At 45.2% G+C, this 16,016-nt stretch overlaps 2 protein-coding genes across 3 annotated transcripts in view; both read left to right on the top strand.

Annotated features, from left to right (window-relative positions):
• The window catches only part of LOC118776404 (zinc finger MIZ domain-containing protein 2-like), a 39,626-nt gene extending 29,166 nt beyond the window's left edge, over window positions 1-10,460 (top strand). For both annotated transcript variants that reach the window (XM_036526743.1, XM_036526742.1), the window contains 14 exons: window positions 832-1,053; window positions 1,679-1,864; window positions 2,155-2,262; window positions 2,565-2,736; window positions 3,170-3,311; window positions 3,423-3,633; window positions 3,891-3,996; window positions 4,867-5,024; window positions 5,405-5,472; window positions 5,607-5,675; window positions 5,921-6,165; window positions 6,375-6,541; window positions 7,200-7,415; window positions 7,555-10,460. In XM_036526743.1, coding sequence (XP_036382636.1) covers window positions 832-1,053; window positions 1,679-1,864; window positions 2,155-2,262; window positions 2,565-2,736; window positions 3,170-3,311; window positions 3,423-3,633; window positions 3,891-3,996; window positions 4,867-5,024; window positions 5,405-5,472; window positions 5,607-5,675; window positions 5,921-6,165; window positions 6,375-6,541; window positions 7,200-7,415; window positions 7,555-7,662 — 2,178 coding nt within the window. In that variant the 3' untranslated portion in view covers window positions 7,663-10,460. The remainder of the gene's footprint in view (window positions 1-831; window positions 1,054-1,678; window positions 1,865-2,154; window positions 2,263-2,564; window positions 2,737-3,169; window positions 3,312-3,422; window positions 3,634-3,890; window positions 3,997-4,866; window positions 5,025-5,404; window positions 5,473-5,606; window positions 5,676-5,920; window positions 6,166-6,374; window positions 6,542-7,199; window positions 7,416-7,554) is intronic.
• A 1,245-nt stretch (window positions 10,461-11,705) lies between these two features.
• On the top strand, window positions 11,706-16,016 carry ppiaa (peptidylprolyl isomerase Aa (cyclophilin A)). Its single transcript, XM_036526980.1, has 5 exons — window positions 11,706-11,873; window positions 14,629-14,659; window positions 14,976-15,064; window positions 15,233-15,405; window positions 15,665-16,016. Exons 1-5 carry the CDS (start codon window positions 11,805-11,807, stop codon window positions 15,795-15,797), a joined length of 495 nt encoding a protein of 164 aa, XP_036382873.1. The 5' UTR covers window positions 11,706-11,804; the 3' UTR covers window positions 15,798-16,016.

The raw sequence follows: 16,016 nt of genomic DNA, 5'->3' as shown, positions 1-16,016 counted from the left end.
GTTTGCTGCTGTGCTTGATGCACAGAGACAAGGGTATGCTTAACCAGAGTTGGTCCAGCGCATTATTATTTTACATTATAGCCTGCATAGCAAATACACTCACCCACGGATAATATCCTGCAGAGCTGATGCTTTAGTTGAAGATCTGTGTTGAGCTCGTACACAGCTGCAGTTATAAAGGAACAGCTGCGGTAAAGTACATTGCCCAAGGGTAGAAGTTCAGTCTGCGAGCAGGTATTCGTGCCCATAACCCTCAGGTCCAGAGTTCAGTGCCCTAACTGCAGCTGAGCTCTGCCGCGGATTCTGTGCACTCAGGCCGCCTCAGATGGACGGGCAGGCCAGGAACCCAGAATAGATAGCGTGCACATGCCGTCTGATAGGCGATCGCATTGCACAGACAAATGAGACAGAAACGGTGACCCGCTCACCCACTAAGTTGCATACTGCAAGTTGCACAGATGCTCTGCCTGCCAGCTTTGAGCAGGTACTGTGCCCCCTGTTGGCCAGAGGGAGGAATGACACTGTTACGCTCCCAACAGGAAAGTCAGTTAGCCACTGATATGTATGGAGTTTCTAATGCAACAGGAGGAAAACCTCTCTTATTTGTCCTTATTTTTAATAATATTTTGAATTTCTGTTGGTTTGGGGTCTGTATCATCTGGTTAAATTCAGTTGTAATTGTGGTTTTATTATTGCATCCTGTGTGGTACCTCAATACCAGTCTGAATCAGTTTTCATCCCCCAGATTGTGCAGTATCCAAAACTTAGCAGACACAGCTGTAGCTGTTGAAGCACTGCAGTGGGTCATAGCTGTGTTTCCCTGGTTTACAGATGGGTGGCGCATCCTCCTACAACAGTCAGTTCTTGCCACAGTCAGGACCCCGGGGTCCCCCTGGTATGGCCCCCACAGGGATGGTCGCCTCCCGCCCCCCTGCAATGGGGCCTATGTACAGCACCCAGGGCCAACGAATGCCCCAACATCCAGGCTATGCTGGGGGGCATCAGGGCCCCCCTCGACCCCAGCAGGGACTCAAGCGGTCCTACAACTCTGAGGTGAGTTTGTGTCCCTGGGCTGAACATGGCTGAAAAAGGCTGATGCACCAAACAGTGAGGGGTTTTCTGGGGTGTGTATCTTAAACCCCGAGGAAACTGTAAATTCTGATTCTTCCAGTTCTTCCATAAAAACAGTGGCTGTAAAGAGGCACTCGTCTCAAGATTTGCTATGTGCTTAATTGCACAGCCCTTGCTGCTGTTCTTCAGTCCCTTCAGCCCTTCTCTTACATATTCTGAAGGTTTTATTAGAATTACATAAAGCACATAAAACAAAGATTCATTAGAAAAGTTAGCTGCCTTGATGTCACCAACTGGGAATGTCAAACTTAGAAGTTCATAGAGTAATGCCCTCACATGCAAAGAATGCATTTGCAGCATTTATGTAAGTAGACTGAAAACTGGCTTTTGGCTAGATATTCCAAAAATAAAATGGTACTGACACTGCTGGCAGAAAGGTACTGGTTGTACTGTCTGTCAAGTCATTCTGTGATAACACTAAGGGGGGGGGTTACAGTTCTTCCCTGCATAGAAGTCTACAACAACGAGCATGTATATTCCACCTGCTGCTATTTATTAGAGCTGTACTAATAGTCAGTTTCTCACCCTCTGTCATCTGTTTTCACAGCCATTCCCTGGACAGCAGTATGGTCCAGGGATGGGTAATGCAGGGCCATATCCCGGACAACCGATGCAGTATCACGGCCCGGGGCCCCAGCGCTCCGCCCCCTCTCCCTCCTACCCTGGAAGGATGCCCCAGGGCAACATGGGCCAGTACCCTCCAGGACCAGGGAATTCAGGGCAGTACTACAAGGTGGGTTACATGAGCTACATTTCAGGATGAAGTGAGGCAGTTATTTCTTTAGGCTGATCTCCAGGCTGTGTGTGTTTTTGGAAAGTTAATGTTAAGGTACTGTTGCTATAAGTTTTCATTGTCAATGCGACTACTTTTTTGCGCAGCAAGTGGCATAGTTTTAAGCCAAAGAAACACTCTAGTTTAACCTTCTGTAAACTCTGCACTGGGGTCCAAAGTACAGAGTTGAGCAATGCTGAGGCATATCACTGGAATGAGACATAATGAAATCTGTGCTGTTTGTTTTTCAGTCAGAGCAGTTCAACGGCCAGACCAACAACCTGACTGCACTAACGGCAGGGGGCACCAGTGGGGGTGGAGGAGGGTACAACACATTCAGCCAGGCCGCTGTCAATGGGGTGAGCTGCTTGGAGGAAACTGTTGGTGTTTGTGTGTGTGTGTGTAAAGGTGTTAGAGCATTGGCCAACTGTGCATATGTTTCAGAGGGCATCCATTTCTAATTTGTGACAGTGGACCCATTGTCTCAACTGCGTAAAATACAATAACAGAGGTCAAGACAGAAGTATTGTTCAATTCAGAGATTGTATTTGATGCATACTTGTTGTCAAGTTCTTTCATTTGAAGCTGTATTAGTCTAACTTATGTCTCATGTCTCTCTCTCTGCTTCCCTTCCCTTCCTCCCTCCCTCTCTCCATCTCAGCCGGGACGGGGTATGCCAGGATACCCTAGCTCACCCCTCCCAGGGAACCCCACACCCCCCATGACTCCAGGCAGCACCATGCCCCCATATATGTCCCCTGGCCATGATGTCAAATCGCCCTTCCTCCCTGACATCAAGCCCAACATCAACTCCCTGCAGCCGCCCCCTACAGGTAGAGCTACATCTCTGGGTTTGAGGGTCTGGTTTCAGACCTACAGAACCTGGCTGTGATGTTTGTGTTACTGCTGCTGCTGCTGCTGCTGCTGTGTCTTTCACCTAGCTGGTGTCAGCGGATTACTGCAGTCAAATATGCACATTAGCTAACGTACAGGGGCTAACGTAAGGCTCGGGTACTAGAGGCCTACAAGTCAGTTCCCCTGGCTTAACTGGTCCAATATCTGTACAGATTTACACTTGTGTACAATTGTTTTGTAATATACTCAAAAATTAGCTGAATCTGGATATTCTGATAAAGGCATTTGGTGTGGCAAATTGCATTTGCAAATTGAGTGGTTTGTTTGGCCACTCTAAGGTGATCTGCAAAGGTGTGTGGTTCTGTTCTGTGTCGTGATGTCCCTCCTTCTCCCTCCCCTCCCCATGTGCAGGTAACCCCAGCGACGACCTGCGCTTGACCTTCCCTGTCCGGGACGGGGTGGTGCTGGAGCCCTTCCGCCTGGAGCACAACCTGGCCGTCAGCAACCACGTCTTCCAGCTGCGAGACTCGGTGTACAAGACTCTCATGATGAGGTCAGGGCCCCGCTGTGGCGATTACTCTCACCTCGCTCCTCCTGCGGGGTTTAACCGTCGAGAAGGCTGCCCGTGCTTCCCGTGACGTCCGTTTGTGTTGTGTCTGCGTAGGCCGGACCTGGAGCTGCAGTTCAAGTGCTACCACCACGAGGACCGGCAAATGAACACCAACTGGCCGGCCTCGGTGCAGGTGAGCGTGAACGCCACGCCCCTCACCATCGAGCGCGGGGACAACAAGACGTCCCACAAGCCCCTCTACCTGAAGCAGGTGTGCCAGCCGGGGCGGAACACCATCCAGATCACCGTCACCGCCTGCTGCTGCGTGAGTCCCCCCCCTGTCTCTGTTCGCCGCTGTCCACGCCTTCCGAGTCTCGCTCTAACCGTCTGCCTCCCTCTTTCTTTATTCGGTGACGCCTCGCCGTCACCAAGAGCCTCCTCTCATCTCTGTGTGTCTGTCTTTTCTCTTGGCCCTCGCTGCGTTCGACAGCCTCAAAAGTGCCACGGCTACTCATAGCCCTCGGGAATGGACCTTCCCAGCTGCATGCGTCTGACTCTCTCCCTCTCTCCCTCCCTCCGCAGTCTCACCTGTTCGTGCTGCAGCTGGTGCACAGGCCGTCCGTGCGCTCCGTGCTGCAGGGCCTGATGAAGAAGAGGCTGCTGCCGGCCGAGCACTGTGTCACCAAGAGTGAGTCACCGCTGCCCGCACCAGTAGTCGCACCGCCAATAGGGATGCGCTGGAATCAGTTTTCAAATGAGAGCACAGAAATAGCGTCAGCCACCCGAAGCGCACAACAGTGATTTTCATCTCATGTGTGCAAGATGTCATTTTGTAAAAGATCAATCCTAAAATTATTTCTTAACAATCATTAGCCTATGCCATTGGTCTTTACACTCCTGTTTACATTATTTAATTTCATTGCATAAAGTTGAATGAGACAGGAGATGAAACGCCAGATTAAATATGCTGAATGTTCTCAGTGAATGTTCCCGGAACAGTTTTGCTTTGCTTGCTTCTGGTAAGCAGCATGGTGGAATGTTATGTATTGTTTATTCGCGTCTGGTATGGATTGGCCTCCAGCTCACACACTGATCGGTTTATGGTGACAGGGCCATGTGTTTAGCTAGTGGTGAAAGGACTGAAGCGGTGACCTTCAGGACATGCAAAGATCCACTGTTACACTGTCAGCGTGTGATGTTGCTGCATGACAAGTGCACATGTCATGTCAGTCAAATCTGTTGTGTTTTCTGTATAGGCAAGCATAGTACTGGGATGGCATCAGTACTTCACTTATGAAGCAATTTAACTTGGCTGGATTTGTTCAGATTTGTTCAGCATGGTTGCATAATATTGACAGTATAGCTGTAAAGATTTACCGTCTTTGCCCACATAGTTCTCAGCCATACAGTTCTATGTGTAAATGGTCACATCTAGAATGCTTCATGACCATGATCATCACACAGGATTATGGCAACCTTATAGTGTGTGTTTGTGTATTAAATTGAAGGGGAAGATGACTGGGTCTTCTGATAAATCTGTCTCTCTTTGCCCCCCCAGTAAAGAGGAACTTCAGCAGTGGCACCATACCTGGCACCCCAGGGCTCAACGGGGAGGACGGAGTTGAGCAGACTGCCATTAGGGTGTCCCTCAAGTGTCCCATCACCTTCAGGCGCATCCAGCTGCCAGCGCGGGGCCATGACTGTCGGCACATACAGGTCAGGAGGCCATTGAGCCAGCTGTGTGGCAGGGACTCGTTCAACCCGCCGGTGCACGGCGGTGTGTCTGCCACGGGGTTTTACCTGCTGCGGGCCGCTGTGCGGAAAAAGAGCCTTCCCTTATCTCTCTCGACACTGTAGACCCTGTAAACATTGTTATGCTATGTTTGCAGAGGGCAACCAGCATTTGCTTGTTCAGCGCACTAGTGCACTGTGATGTAGAGTTGTTTGCCCTTGTTTTCATTTTGGCTGGAATGGGAGCTTTCCGGCTGCTGTAACATAATTGAAACAAACCTCGAACAAGAGCTGTTACAGCTCAAGGTTTAGCTGTAAATATTTAGGGTCATGGTATAGTAAAACATTGCTCCCTTTCCTTTCAGTGCTTTGATCTGGAGTCCTACCTGCAGCTGAACTGTGAGAGAGGGACCTGGCGCTGTCCTGTGTGCAAGTATGTCACGAAAACTGACAAAAAGGAGTTTGTTAGAACACTTAATTCCAGGGGATAATTGTGTACTGTACTGAAATTACTGCTGTAGCATCATGACCTGACTGTCTCTGTCTGCCTGTCTGTTTTTCTCACAGTAAGACGGCTCTTCTGGAGGGCCTGGAAGTTGACCAGTATATGCTAGGAATTCTCATCTACATCCAGAAGTGAGTTTTAATTTCTCTTCCAAGGATCCAGCAGGATTCTATTTTCAATTTATTTTAGAGTTCCAGAATCCAGGCAAGTCTGTAGAAGTCTAATTTTGGTCTCCTCTGTCCTGTTTTATTTTCTTCATATCCTCTGTACCCTTCTCCACTGTTTCAGGTTGTAATGTCACTCTCTCCTTTTTTATGTTTCCCATTCTCTAAAATTTTTGCTAACAATTTTTTCTAAAATTTCTCTACCCCATTAGCTCAGAGTATGAGGAAATCACAATCGATCCAGTGTGCAGCTGGAAGCCGGTTCCCATAAAACCTGACCTACACATCAAGGAGGAGCCAGACGGGCCTGCTCTGAAGCGCTGCCGCACCCTGAGCCCTAGTCACATGATCCTGCCCAGTGTCATGGAAATGATTGCTGCACTTGGCCCAGCCTCCTCACCCTACCCCTCTTTGCCACCAGGTGGCAGCAGCAGTACACCAGACTACCCCAGCCAAGGTGAGGATCATGAGTTGACAAAATGTTTCAATTTCTGGTGGGGGAAAAAAGGAGGACTATCTGCCAAAATTATAAGTAGGTGTTTTTGTCCTGTTCCTTCAGAATAGGTTATTTTATATAAAACTGTTAATAAGCTTTCCTGTAACTCTATGTGTCTTTGAAGGAATGTGTTAAGAAGGTGTGTTTATGTGAATTCCTTCTCTTTGCAGGGTCAGGGTACTCAAGTCAACCAGGCTTCTCAGATTTTCCCAACACTCCTGGGACCCCAACCCTTGGGGAGTTTAGCTCTGGACCCCCTCCTCTCTCCTACCAGGCTGACCTGCCCAGCGGCCTCCTCACTCCTGACAAACCAGTGGGACACCCTATGCCTACACAGGTACGAGGAAGTCCCTTGCACAGCACTTTTCCATACCCAGCTCTTATTGGATGTTTCCTGAACTAGGCCTATCTAGTTTAGTTTCTGTCAATACAGTTTAATGCAAAATACTGGTGTAACAAGAAACATTAACTATTAAAATATCAAAGTCTAAAATGTCTAATTCCCATACACAGACACACACTTGCAGATATACATTGTGGGTTTAATAGACTATGTAGATTGAATAACAGATATGTGCTGAGTTTTTCTGTTTCTGTTGATATGATTCTAATGGAGGGGAGTGTTTACTGTTAGATTCCAAACATCATAGCTGGCGTATGGAAGCAATGTTTGGATGCCTGACAACTTTAAAGGATTCTATTCTACGTGTCTTTGGAATGTGTATATGGAATATGTTGGACTGTTTCTGTAAAGTGCTGGCTGAAAGCGTTGTTGTATCTGGTGGCATGCCTCTCCCCCTTCTCAGTTAGTGACTGGGTCTGCACAGGGCCTCTCTCTCAGCACATCTTTCCATAGTCTAGAGAAATGCATTTCTTCAGTAGCAGGGTTATACTATGTAGGAAAGGCTTCACGGTGTAACTTAGTAGAATGCCTGGGCAGGTTTCCGGTGAGAAATGATCTGTTATGCATTTTACACCCCTGTCTGTCCAAATAGATGTCCCATTCAGGCCGTGTGGACCCTTCCCATAATCCCCTTCAGCAACAACAGCAACAGCAGCAGCAGCAACATCAGGGTCTTCAAGGGAATTCACATCTTGGAGGTCCAGGAGCACCTCTTCTTCCACGAAACTCTTCCCAGAATACCAGACTACACATAGAAGGTTCCTTTGGGTTAGGAGGCCCAGGGGAGGTGCCTGAACCTTCTCTGGATGTGAGTAACTGGACATATTTTTCGGCACATCCATTTGTCTTTAAAAATACCTGTGTATAAACACCTGACACTTTCATTTATTAAGTAACAATTGGTATTTCTGCTTCATTAAAATAACGTATGTCTCTCTTCACCATAGTTGCTTCCAGAGCTAACGAACCCAGACGAGCTGCTGTCATACCTCGGGCCCCCCGACCTCCCCAACAACAGCAACGATGACCTACTCTCTCTCTTCGAGAACAACTGAGCCCCACTGCCCCTGTCATTCTTTCACCACTCAATCTTCCATGATCCTCTGCAACACAGTGTCTTCATTTACAAAAAACTCTGTGTCCCAGCATCTGTGGCCTGGGGTAAATCATTTAAACCATTTTTCTTGCACCCCTTGAATCTACAAATAGTAATCAGCAGTGAGGGGTACTGGACAAAAAAACTTTTTGAAAGAAGAAAAATATTAGTTTGTTTGACTGCCTATGAAATGTTAACAAATTTTATTTTTGAAGTGATTGCCTCATTCCTCCCTCCTTCTTGCCTCTGTCTCTTCACTGATCCAGTGGAAATCCAATTCACCTTATTGCAGTTAGTCTAAATGAATGCAATAATTGGATCTTATTTAACTAGACAGTGGCAATTATTGATTTCACAAAGTGACAATATATGTCTTTTAAATTTAATCACTGGCAAATAGACATAGAATTGTATCCCAATGTCAATCCAAACCAAAAAATGAAGTTAATTATTTTTTCCATCTAACAAAATACCTGTTAGGTTTATGTCTTTTACCATAACATCTTGTATGGCTACAGTTTGCCTGCCAGATTGGTTAGGTTTATGCTTGTAAAGTGCCCATTCCTAAAAGTCATTGAAGACTGGAATTCATGGCTCAAAGCATTGGAAGTAATGCATCAAAAAAGTATTTTCCCTTGCAGTTCTGTTGAATGCAGCCCAATGTTTCTCGGCATTTGACTGTTGTTGTAGTAAACACAGAAAAGTTAACATTTATTCCTGAAAAAAGTAATTGAAACTTCATAGAAAATGTGTGTCTAACTGGAGTTGTAATTCTTATTTTAACATGAGGTGAAATTTCCTCACTGATGATGTCTCAACAAGAAAAAGAGAAAGAGCGGGAATGTTGGGGGAATGGGGAAGTCTTAATTCTGTCATCCTTACATGGACACACACTGTCCCTCTCTTACACCATCGAGCGTTTACTCCAGCCGTGCCACAGTGCTCCTGTGTTTTCCGTTTAGATTACATTGTATATTCAGTTAGTGCAGATTCCTTTGGTTTGTCCCACATGTTCCCTTGGCTGCCACTAAAGCCTTGGCCACAATTCAAGCCTGTACCTGGTCATAATTCATGTGGAAAAACCCTGGTTATAAACCACAAGGTGCTAGAAGGTTTCTGTACAGGATGTCACCATTTTGAATACAGATGTTTCAGTCCAATGCAATAACACCTAAACCAAATGGTTCCTAATTCCCATAGCCCAGGGATACAGAGGAAGACCCTGAGCAGTTTGGGATGAGGCATATGATGGAACTATTTCTCCCAATTTAACTTCGTCCTGCAAAGCCACGGTTTAGAAGTGATGTTTGTTTTTGTTCGAGGACTGCGTGGCAACATAAGTTTGGACCTGCACTGTTATAGGGTAATTCCCTTTTACACTGTAGGAATTCCTTAATGTCTTGTACTTTTTCCTCTTCTTTTTTTAAAAAAAAAACCAGAACAGTTCAAACCAATGAAAGGTGCCATGTTTCTGAATGGTAAAATACAGTCTCTTGTTTGTTCTTGTCCCTTGAGAATTCAGGTCCAGCAGTTTAGACTGTGACATCCTTTGTGATGAGTCAAAGGAACAGGAAGCTTTGTGTGAAGAAGAAAAAAAACTTAGGATAAAAAGCATTTTGGGCCTTGGTTGATGTCACATACTGTAAGGACACAAACATTGGGGTGAACCCCTGCACTGTGCTTTGCATGTGATCCAGTGAGGAAATATTTAACAGTTGGTAATTCCCTGTTTTACATCAGTGCTCCTTCTGGTGGGTATACCTTCTGTCTTGGAAGCTGAGGAGGTATTTGACTCAGGCTGTGGGTTGATGTGTAACACATACACATTCAGCCACACCCAGTCTGTCTCTGGCACGGGCACATTCTGTCTCCACTCCTGTCCTCAGTAAAGTCTGAAAAGCCAGTTTGTGTTTGTTCGTTCTCTTTTTGTTTAAAAAAAAAAAAAAAACTTCCTGGCTTTGGCATCACTCCGGGTGTACGATCTGGGCAGTTCTGAGATGTTTGCATCAGAGTGCCAGATTTGCTGTATTGTGTAATTACCGCTGCCAGTTTAATTAGATTGGTTTTTTTTTTTTCATCCCTGAAACACTGAGCTGCTAATTTGAACTGAGATCAGAGAGCATAATCTCAAACTGATTGGACAGTGAAGAGCTCTATGTTCATGTCTACCTGCTAGGTCCACATTTATGATTCTTCAGTTCTTCTCACCTCCCAGTACACTTCCCTTTGGCCTTGGCTTTGGAAGCAGAGCTAACTCTGGATTTATTTAACCTGATATTTTATCAGAATTATTTTCTCTTGAGCAATTTTAGTTGTTCTGTCCCCCCGTTTTTAAAAATGTATTCTATGACTGGAAATGGCAACAGTGCTTTAAAAAAAAACTTGATAATGAATTGGATGTATTGATGGTGGATTGATGGTCTGTATTGGATAGGATCTTGGGAGAACAGAGGTATGTCAATGAAAATGGATCCTGATAATATTAGTTATTGTCATTTTAAAGCACAATAATTGTTCATCCCAGTGTGTTCGAATGAATATATTTACACACATATTATCCCTCCCCTGCTCTTTGTCTCTTTCTTCTCAAAGAGAATCAGAGTTTAAAGGAGTGGAGACAGTCCACCATTCTGTTCATTGTTGGCCAAGTCTGAGTCTGATAATTATTTATGACATTTGTATGGGAACTGTGTCAGCCATGTGCAGTTTGTATGATAAGGACCCAGGAGTTAATAGATGTGCTATGGATTTTACTTCAAGTTATTCGTGTATCATATTCATCTTTTTTATTATTAATATTATTAATGTTATTATTAAAGATGATTGGTGTACCCTGATGCCTCTCACCTTTGTGTTTATTCCATTCGAACTACGCTTGATGGAGTGTTGAAAAAATAGTATCTAGCTTTTTAAAAACTTTTATCAAATTTAGCTTGCCAGCCATCTACCTACCCTATTGGAGAGGCAACCGCCATTCCTTCTATGTGTAGCTAATGTTACCTAGCTATGCAGGTAGATGGAAAGGTTCATATCCTTATCTTTCATGCTGAGATCAGTTAATTTGCCTACGTCGCTCTGGATAAGAGCGTTTGCTAAATGCCAATAACCTATAAATTACACCGAGAACCCTGCATATCAACTCGTAGCTGGTCAATCACTAAAACAATCGATAGCAAAACCTTCCAAGGTTTTGCTAACGTTATCTTTAGCATCAAGTTAGCCGCTTCTAGCTACGACACAATGGCTCAGCGAAGGCAAAGGAAGATTTGATACTTTTAATTTTCATTTTTGCAGTGACATTATGTCACTATGCTATAACGTAACATTTTAAAATTCACTGCATATCTGCCCTTTGCATAGAAACGGTAATATCTGACTTTCACTCATACATGACTTTTCATGTCAGGCGTGACTTGATGGTAATGCCTGGCGGGACGGTCTTCTCTATCTGTAAAGTCTAAATGGGCATCATTACCATTTAAAACGTGTTTTCTGCCTTTCAAGTGCATTCCACGGGAGCCTGGAAACAATTTAATTGTACTGTGTTTATCAAAACAATGGTTTTAAGGAAATGTACTTTTAATTCACAATAATCAAACGTTGAGAAAACTTCGCCATTACGGATCATTTTTGTAAAATGTTTGCGCAGGCTCAAACCTTGAAAAGTGAAACCTGAGCCGTAATGGCGGTCACATGGGACCCGCCCTGGTGTAGTTCTTCGAGGATAATTTGACCGCGCAAATCACAGCGCCCGCCCACTATTTTACTCGATTTACATTGGATAGCACGTACGCCTCTTTGTCAAATTTCCATTATTACGGGACGACGTAAATGTCAATCACGTGATCGTCTTTCGCGCAGATTTTCTTGAGCGAAAATTCGAAATTTATTCACCAGACTGATCTTTAATTTGGTTAGCCCTATGTCACTCAGAGATCCTAGTCTCCTCATTGGGTATGTTCATTTGTGAGGCTTCCTTCCTTGGGCCTTATATATCCTTTGCGTTTCGTAAATTTTTTTCCCTGTTCCAATTCAACCGAACCGCTGAGAGGTCTGTCGGCTACGTGCTTTTTCCGAAATCACAATCCTTCAGTTTTAAACATGGCAAACCCTAAAGTTTTCTTTGATATCACCGCGGACGGCAAACCAGTCGGCCGGGTTGTCATGGAGGTAAGGTGCTGTAGTTTGTTAGAAACATAGTTGGGCAAGACTGAAACTCAGTTAATGTTTTGTACCCATAAGCTTGTAGCTGTTTGAAATGTAAACTAGCTAGAGCTTAGCTGTATTTAACTTTCAAGCTTATTAGGCTGGATAGCACAAGATGTGTCATATAGATAGCTAGCTATGTGCAATGCTCAGTTTGGCCCGCTGGCTAGTTAATAAAGTCTCGTGAACTCAACCCTTGTAGACCAGCCAGCTAGCTGGCAACTGGTAGCTCAGGAGCTAGCTGCTGTAGGTAACTACCTTACTAGCTGCTAACTTGGGTGACTCGCTGAAAGACCGTTTGGCTGCCGGCTAGTTCGTATACGTATCAATGAGTTGACGTGTAGAAATGCTGTCTCCTCACCCTGCCAGGAAGCAGGCTAGCCAGCTACGTTGCAGCCAAGCCGGGTGCGGGCACTTGTGGCATTGCGTTCAAATGGAACGGTGCACACCGGGTCTTAGATTATGCTTACCAACACTAGCCTTTAGTATTACGTACTAATATTGTCGGAACAGCGGATTATTTTTCCTGTTTAGTTTAATATGCATCGACAATGCATTTGTTCAACGTTAAGCTCGTTTGTAGTCTGTAGTATAACCAGCGCATTCTTAACCAGGCGCCATTTTCATTGTCATAACGTTACATATCATTGCTAGCTAGACAGCGTAATTTCCAAGTGGCCATTTGAGGGGACTGCGCGCGCGTGACTATTGGCTTGTTAGGTAGCTACATAGTCGATCATGAGGTGAACAGGTTAGCCACCAGGGATGTATGTATTGGCCGGCTAGCTATGTTTGTCGTTTTGCACAGTTTTAAATGGCTTCAAATGCACCATAACTAGCTGGATAATGCTGGATCTTAACGTTAAACAGGGTCTAGTGAACTAGGGTGGGTGCTTCCATTCTTTTACCAAACTAATGTTTAGCTGACTGCCGGCCAAATCTAAGTTAGCTAATGTTAGATTGTAGCTTGTCTGCTGACTTTAACGCGGAGCCTTCACTGAACTTGATCTTCGAGTTATCGTAATGCAGTGAAGCCGGTTCGCACTGTAGCCAGCTAACGTTAGTGAAGTTGGTTACGGCCGTTTTATAATCGGTATTCTGTGCGGGCAAGTTAGTAGTTTGTGGTCCGTTTCATTTAGATGTAAGTAGTCATGAGTGGCTCGCTTGAAATCGGTTGTCTAGGCTAGGTAGTATGTTTAAGAAAATGACTGCGGTGTTCATCGCAGTGCGGTCACAAGAGCGCGCATGGAGTGAACGCGCGCAGGCCGCTCCTCTTTGTTGGATAGCTAGTAGCTTTGTTGCACGTTCTCAAGGCATGCGGAGACGCGCCGTGTTTTTTGCTCTGGTTTCCGGAAATTAATCTTTATCCAATGCCAATACATTATTCTCACAAAAATGGTTTGATGTAAACGGTTGCGTTGAGGTGCCTTTAAATCCAGATCGCTTTTTGCAATGATTGAGCGGAGCTGCATGGGAAAAGAATCTGTTCTAGAAACTTCTGTGTGCAGCTGTAGGAAGGGGGAGGGGGTGCTTGTAAGGCGGAGGAACATCCTTCAGGCGCTGAGACAATTCACAACCATAACTAATACTAAATATGAAATGTTTTAACCTGACCAAGGGTGCAAAGTGATCGTTACCTGTTAACATGAAGAGATTTCCGCTACCGCGCCCAACAGCTCGACCAGCTTGCTAAATCGGTTCTTTGGGGAAGTCGCTCGCTGCAAGCCCAGCCTTGAAAGCAACACGCGATCGCACCACGTGCTGTTGGAGCCGTCACCATGAGGTTGTGGTTTGAGTACCGGCAGCAACTTATTTTTAGTAGTTATAAAACTACTTCGCAAACATGTCGCATGTAGTCAGCAGTTAAAAGGCGGCGGCGTAGTAATTATGCCAGCAGTGACTAAATCAAACGCTGTTACCGTGTTGGTAATTTATTTGAACTCCTTAACAAGCTAGTTCCCATTTTCCCCAGCTTTTAGGTGACATCGATTTAAGAAAAGTTGCGTCGGTTGCGGAGGGTTGAATCAGATTTCAATCAAAATGCTGTATTTGGTTGTTGGTCTCCAGCAGTACTAAAGTATATTCAGTAGGCCTTTTGGCATCTTTCCAGTAGCCAGGTCGTGTTGCAATCTAAAGTGGGGCTGTTCACCTTGCTTGAAGCAGGGTGGAAATGAGAATTAAACTTGAGGGTGATTTTGATACTAATTTGTCCTTTTCACTGAACATGTGATTATGGAACCTTTTGGATTTATTTGAAGCCTATTTTGCTTTTAACACTAGGCTCCATTGGCTGTCCTTTTTTCGGTTTGTAATCTGGTGGCCAGTTTACACCCATCCTCAGTACCTGTCGCCTGAATTACTTTGTTCCCTGTGAAGATGCACTTTGTTGTGAGGGCTTGGTGTGTGCCTTATGCTGTGATGCAATGTACATTCCTTAACCTCATAGCTGCCCTCTGCTCTAAACTGCTAGCCCCTCCCACTTTTTTTGTGACACTATATTGGCAATTGTCAAACTAGGGTGTCATGTACATTCTGATTAGGTGCACCAATCTACCCTGCAGCTACACACCCGAGGGCTCCCTCCACTTACTGTGTTCTGAAGAGTATGAAATGGAATTTAATAGTCCTGTTTTGGCAAAATTGGGAGACTTGAATGGTTGACCAGTGTGTAAGACACCATTTCAACTGTCCCAACTAATTGTGTTTTCCCTCTTAACAGCTGAGGGCTGATGTCGTCCCGAAAACTGCAGGTAAGTCTTGTCTTAAACTTCTAATCTATACAGAGACAGATGGAATGCACCAACTGTAGAAACGCGGTGTACTTCACATTCTAATGACATCCAAGGACATGCAGGCTCAGTATTTGCCCCACAGATCAGTATAACCCCCGTTTGTCATTTGACAGCACGCTTAGTGAGTGACAGGCACACCACATCTCTCTCTCTCACACACACACACACACAATTTGCTCTCCCACTTGCAGTGTACTAGCATATGCTGTGCTGAGTGACTGGGTTAGGTGCAGTGATTTGTGCTTTTGTGGTGATGCTGCTGTTCTGCGGGCAGAGAACTTCCGTGCCCTGTGCACTATGGAGAAGGGCTTCGGCTACAAGGGCTCCACCTTCCACCGTGTCATTCCCGGTTTCATGTGCCAGGTATGCTTTGTGGGGAACTCGGCAAGGATTTCTTGGCGAAACTCGTCTCGGGGCATATATAAATTGGAACGGGGTCGGGTTTTCCACAGTGCTTTGAATAGGATCAGTTGGGCGTGAGAAGGAGTGATGAGGATCCGCCAGACCAGGGCTGTCTGCATCTCTTTGCAGGGCGGTGACTTCACAAACCACAATGGAACTGGTGGCAAGTCCATCTACGGCAACAAGTTTGCTGATGAGAACTTCGCCTTGAAGCACGAGGGCTTCGGAACCCTTTCCATGGCCAATGCTGGTCCCAACACCAACGGTTCCCAGTTCTTCATCTGCACAGCTGATACTGCTTGGTAAGGCCCTAGCTTTTGTGTAAAACACAAGTATTTACTACCAGTTTGAAACTAACACATGCTTCATAAAATGAAGCATTGTGTTATGGTGTGTCAAATGACTGCCAGAGCACTTGAGCTAAGGTGGTACAGGGGGAAAGGGAGAATCTGAGGTTTATGCAATAGCTGTCATTAACCCAGGCCTAATGTTGCTCTACTGCTTCATGTTACAAAGAAATTTGAAATGCCCTGTAAAATGTCACATTCTACTCTCTCTTAGGCTGGACGGAAAGCATGTTGTGTTCGGAAAAGTGGTGCAGGGCGCGGAAGTTGTGAAGAAAGTGGAGTCTTTCGGCAGCTCCGGTGGCCAGACCAAAGCCAAGATCGCCATTGCTGATTGTGGCCAGCTCTAAATGGGCATATCCCCCACCTGTCAAACATTCCTGATTTGAGATTTTGTCTTAACCTTCCCTATCTGTCCTCCCCCCATCCTTAATTTGGTTTGTTCCTTGTCTGAACTTGCTGCATTTGTGGCTTGCCATGTTTTGTTTTTTTTGGTTTTGTTACCTTTTGGGAGTCCAGCAGGACTTAACATTTTCAAAATCTGAAATAAAGGGGAACAATTACCTTAA

The sequence above is a fragment of the Megalops cyprinoides genome, chromosome 4 (assembly GCF_013368585.1).
Source record: "Megalops cyprinoides isolate fMegCyp1 chromosome 4, fMegCyp1.pri, whole genome shotgun sequence".
Classification (NCBI taxonomy): domain Eukaryota; kingdom Metazoa; phylum Chordata; class Actinopteri; order Elopiformes; family Megalopidae; genus Megalops; species Megalops cyprinoides.
The sequence above is the reverse complement of the archived record's forward strand: the minus strand, read 5'-3'. Positions and strand labels throughout refer to the sequence as shown.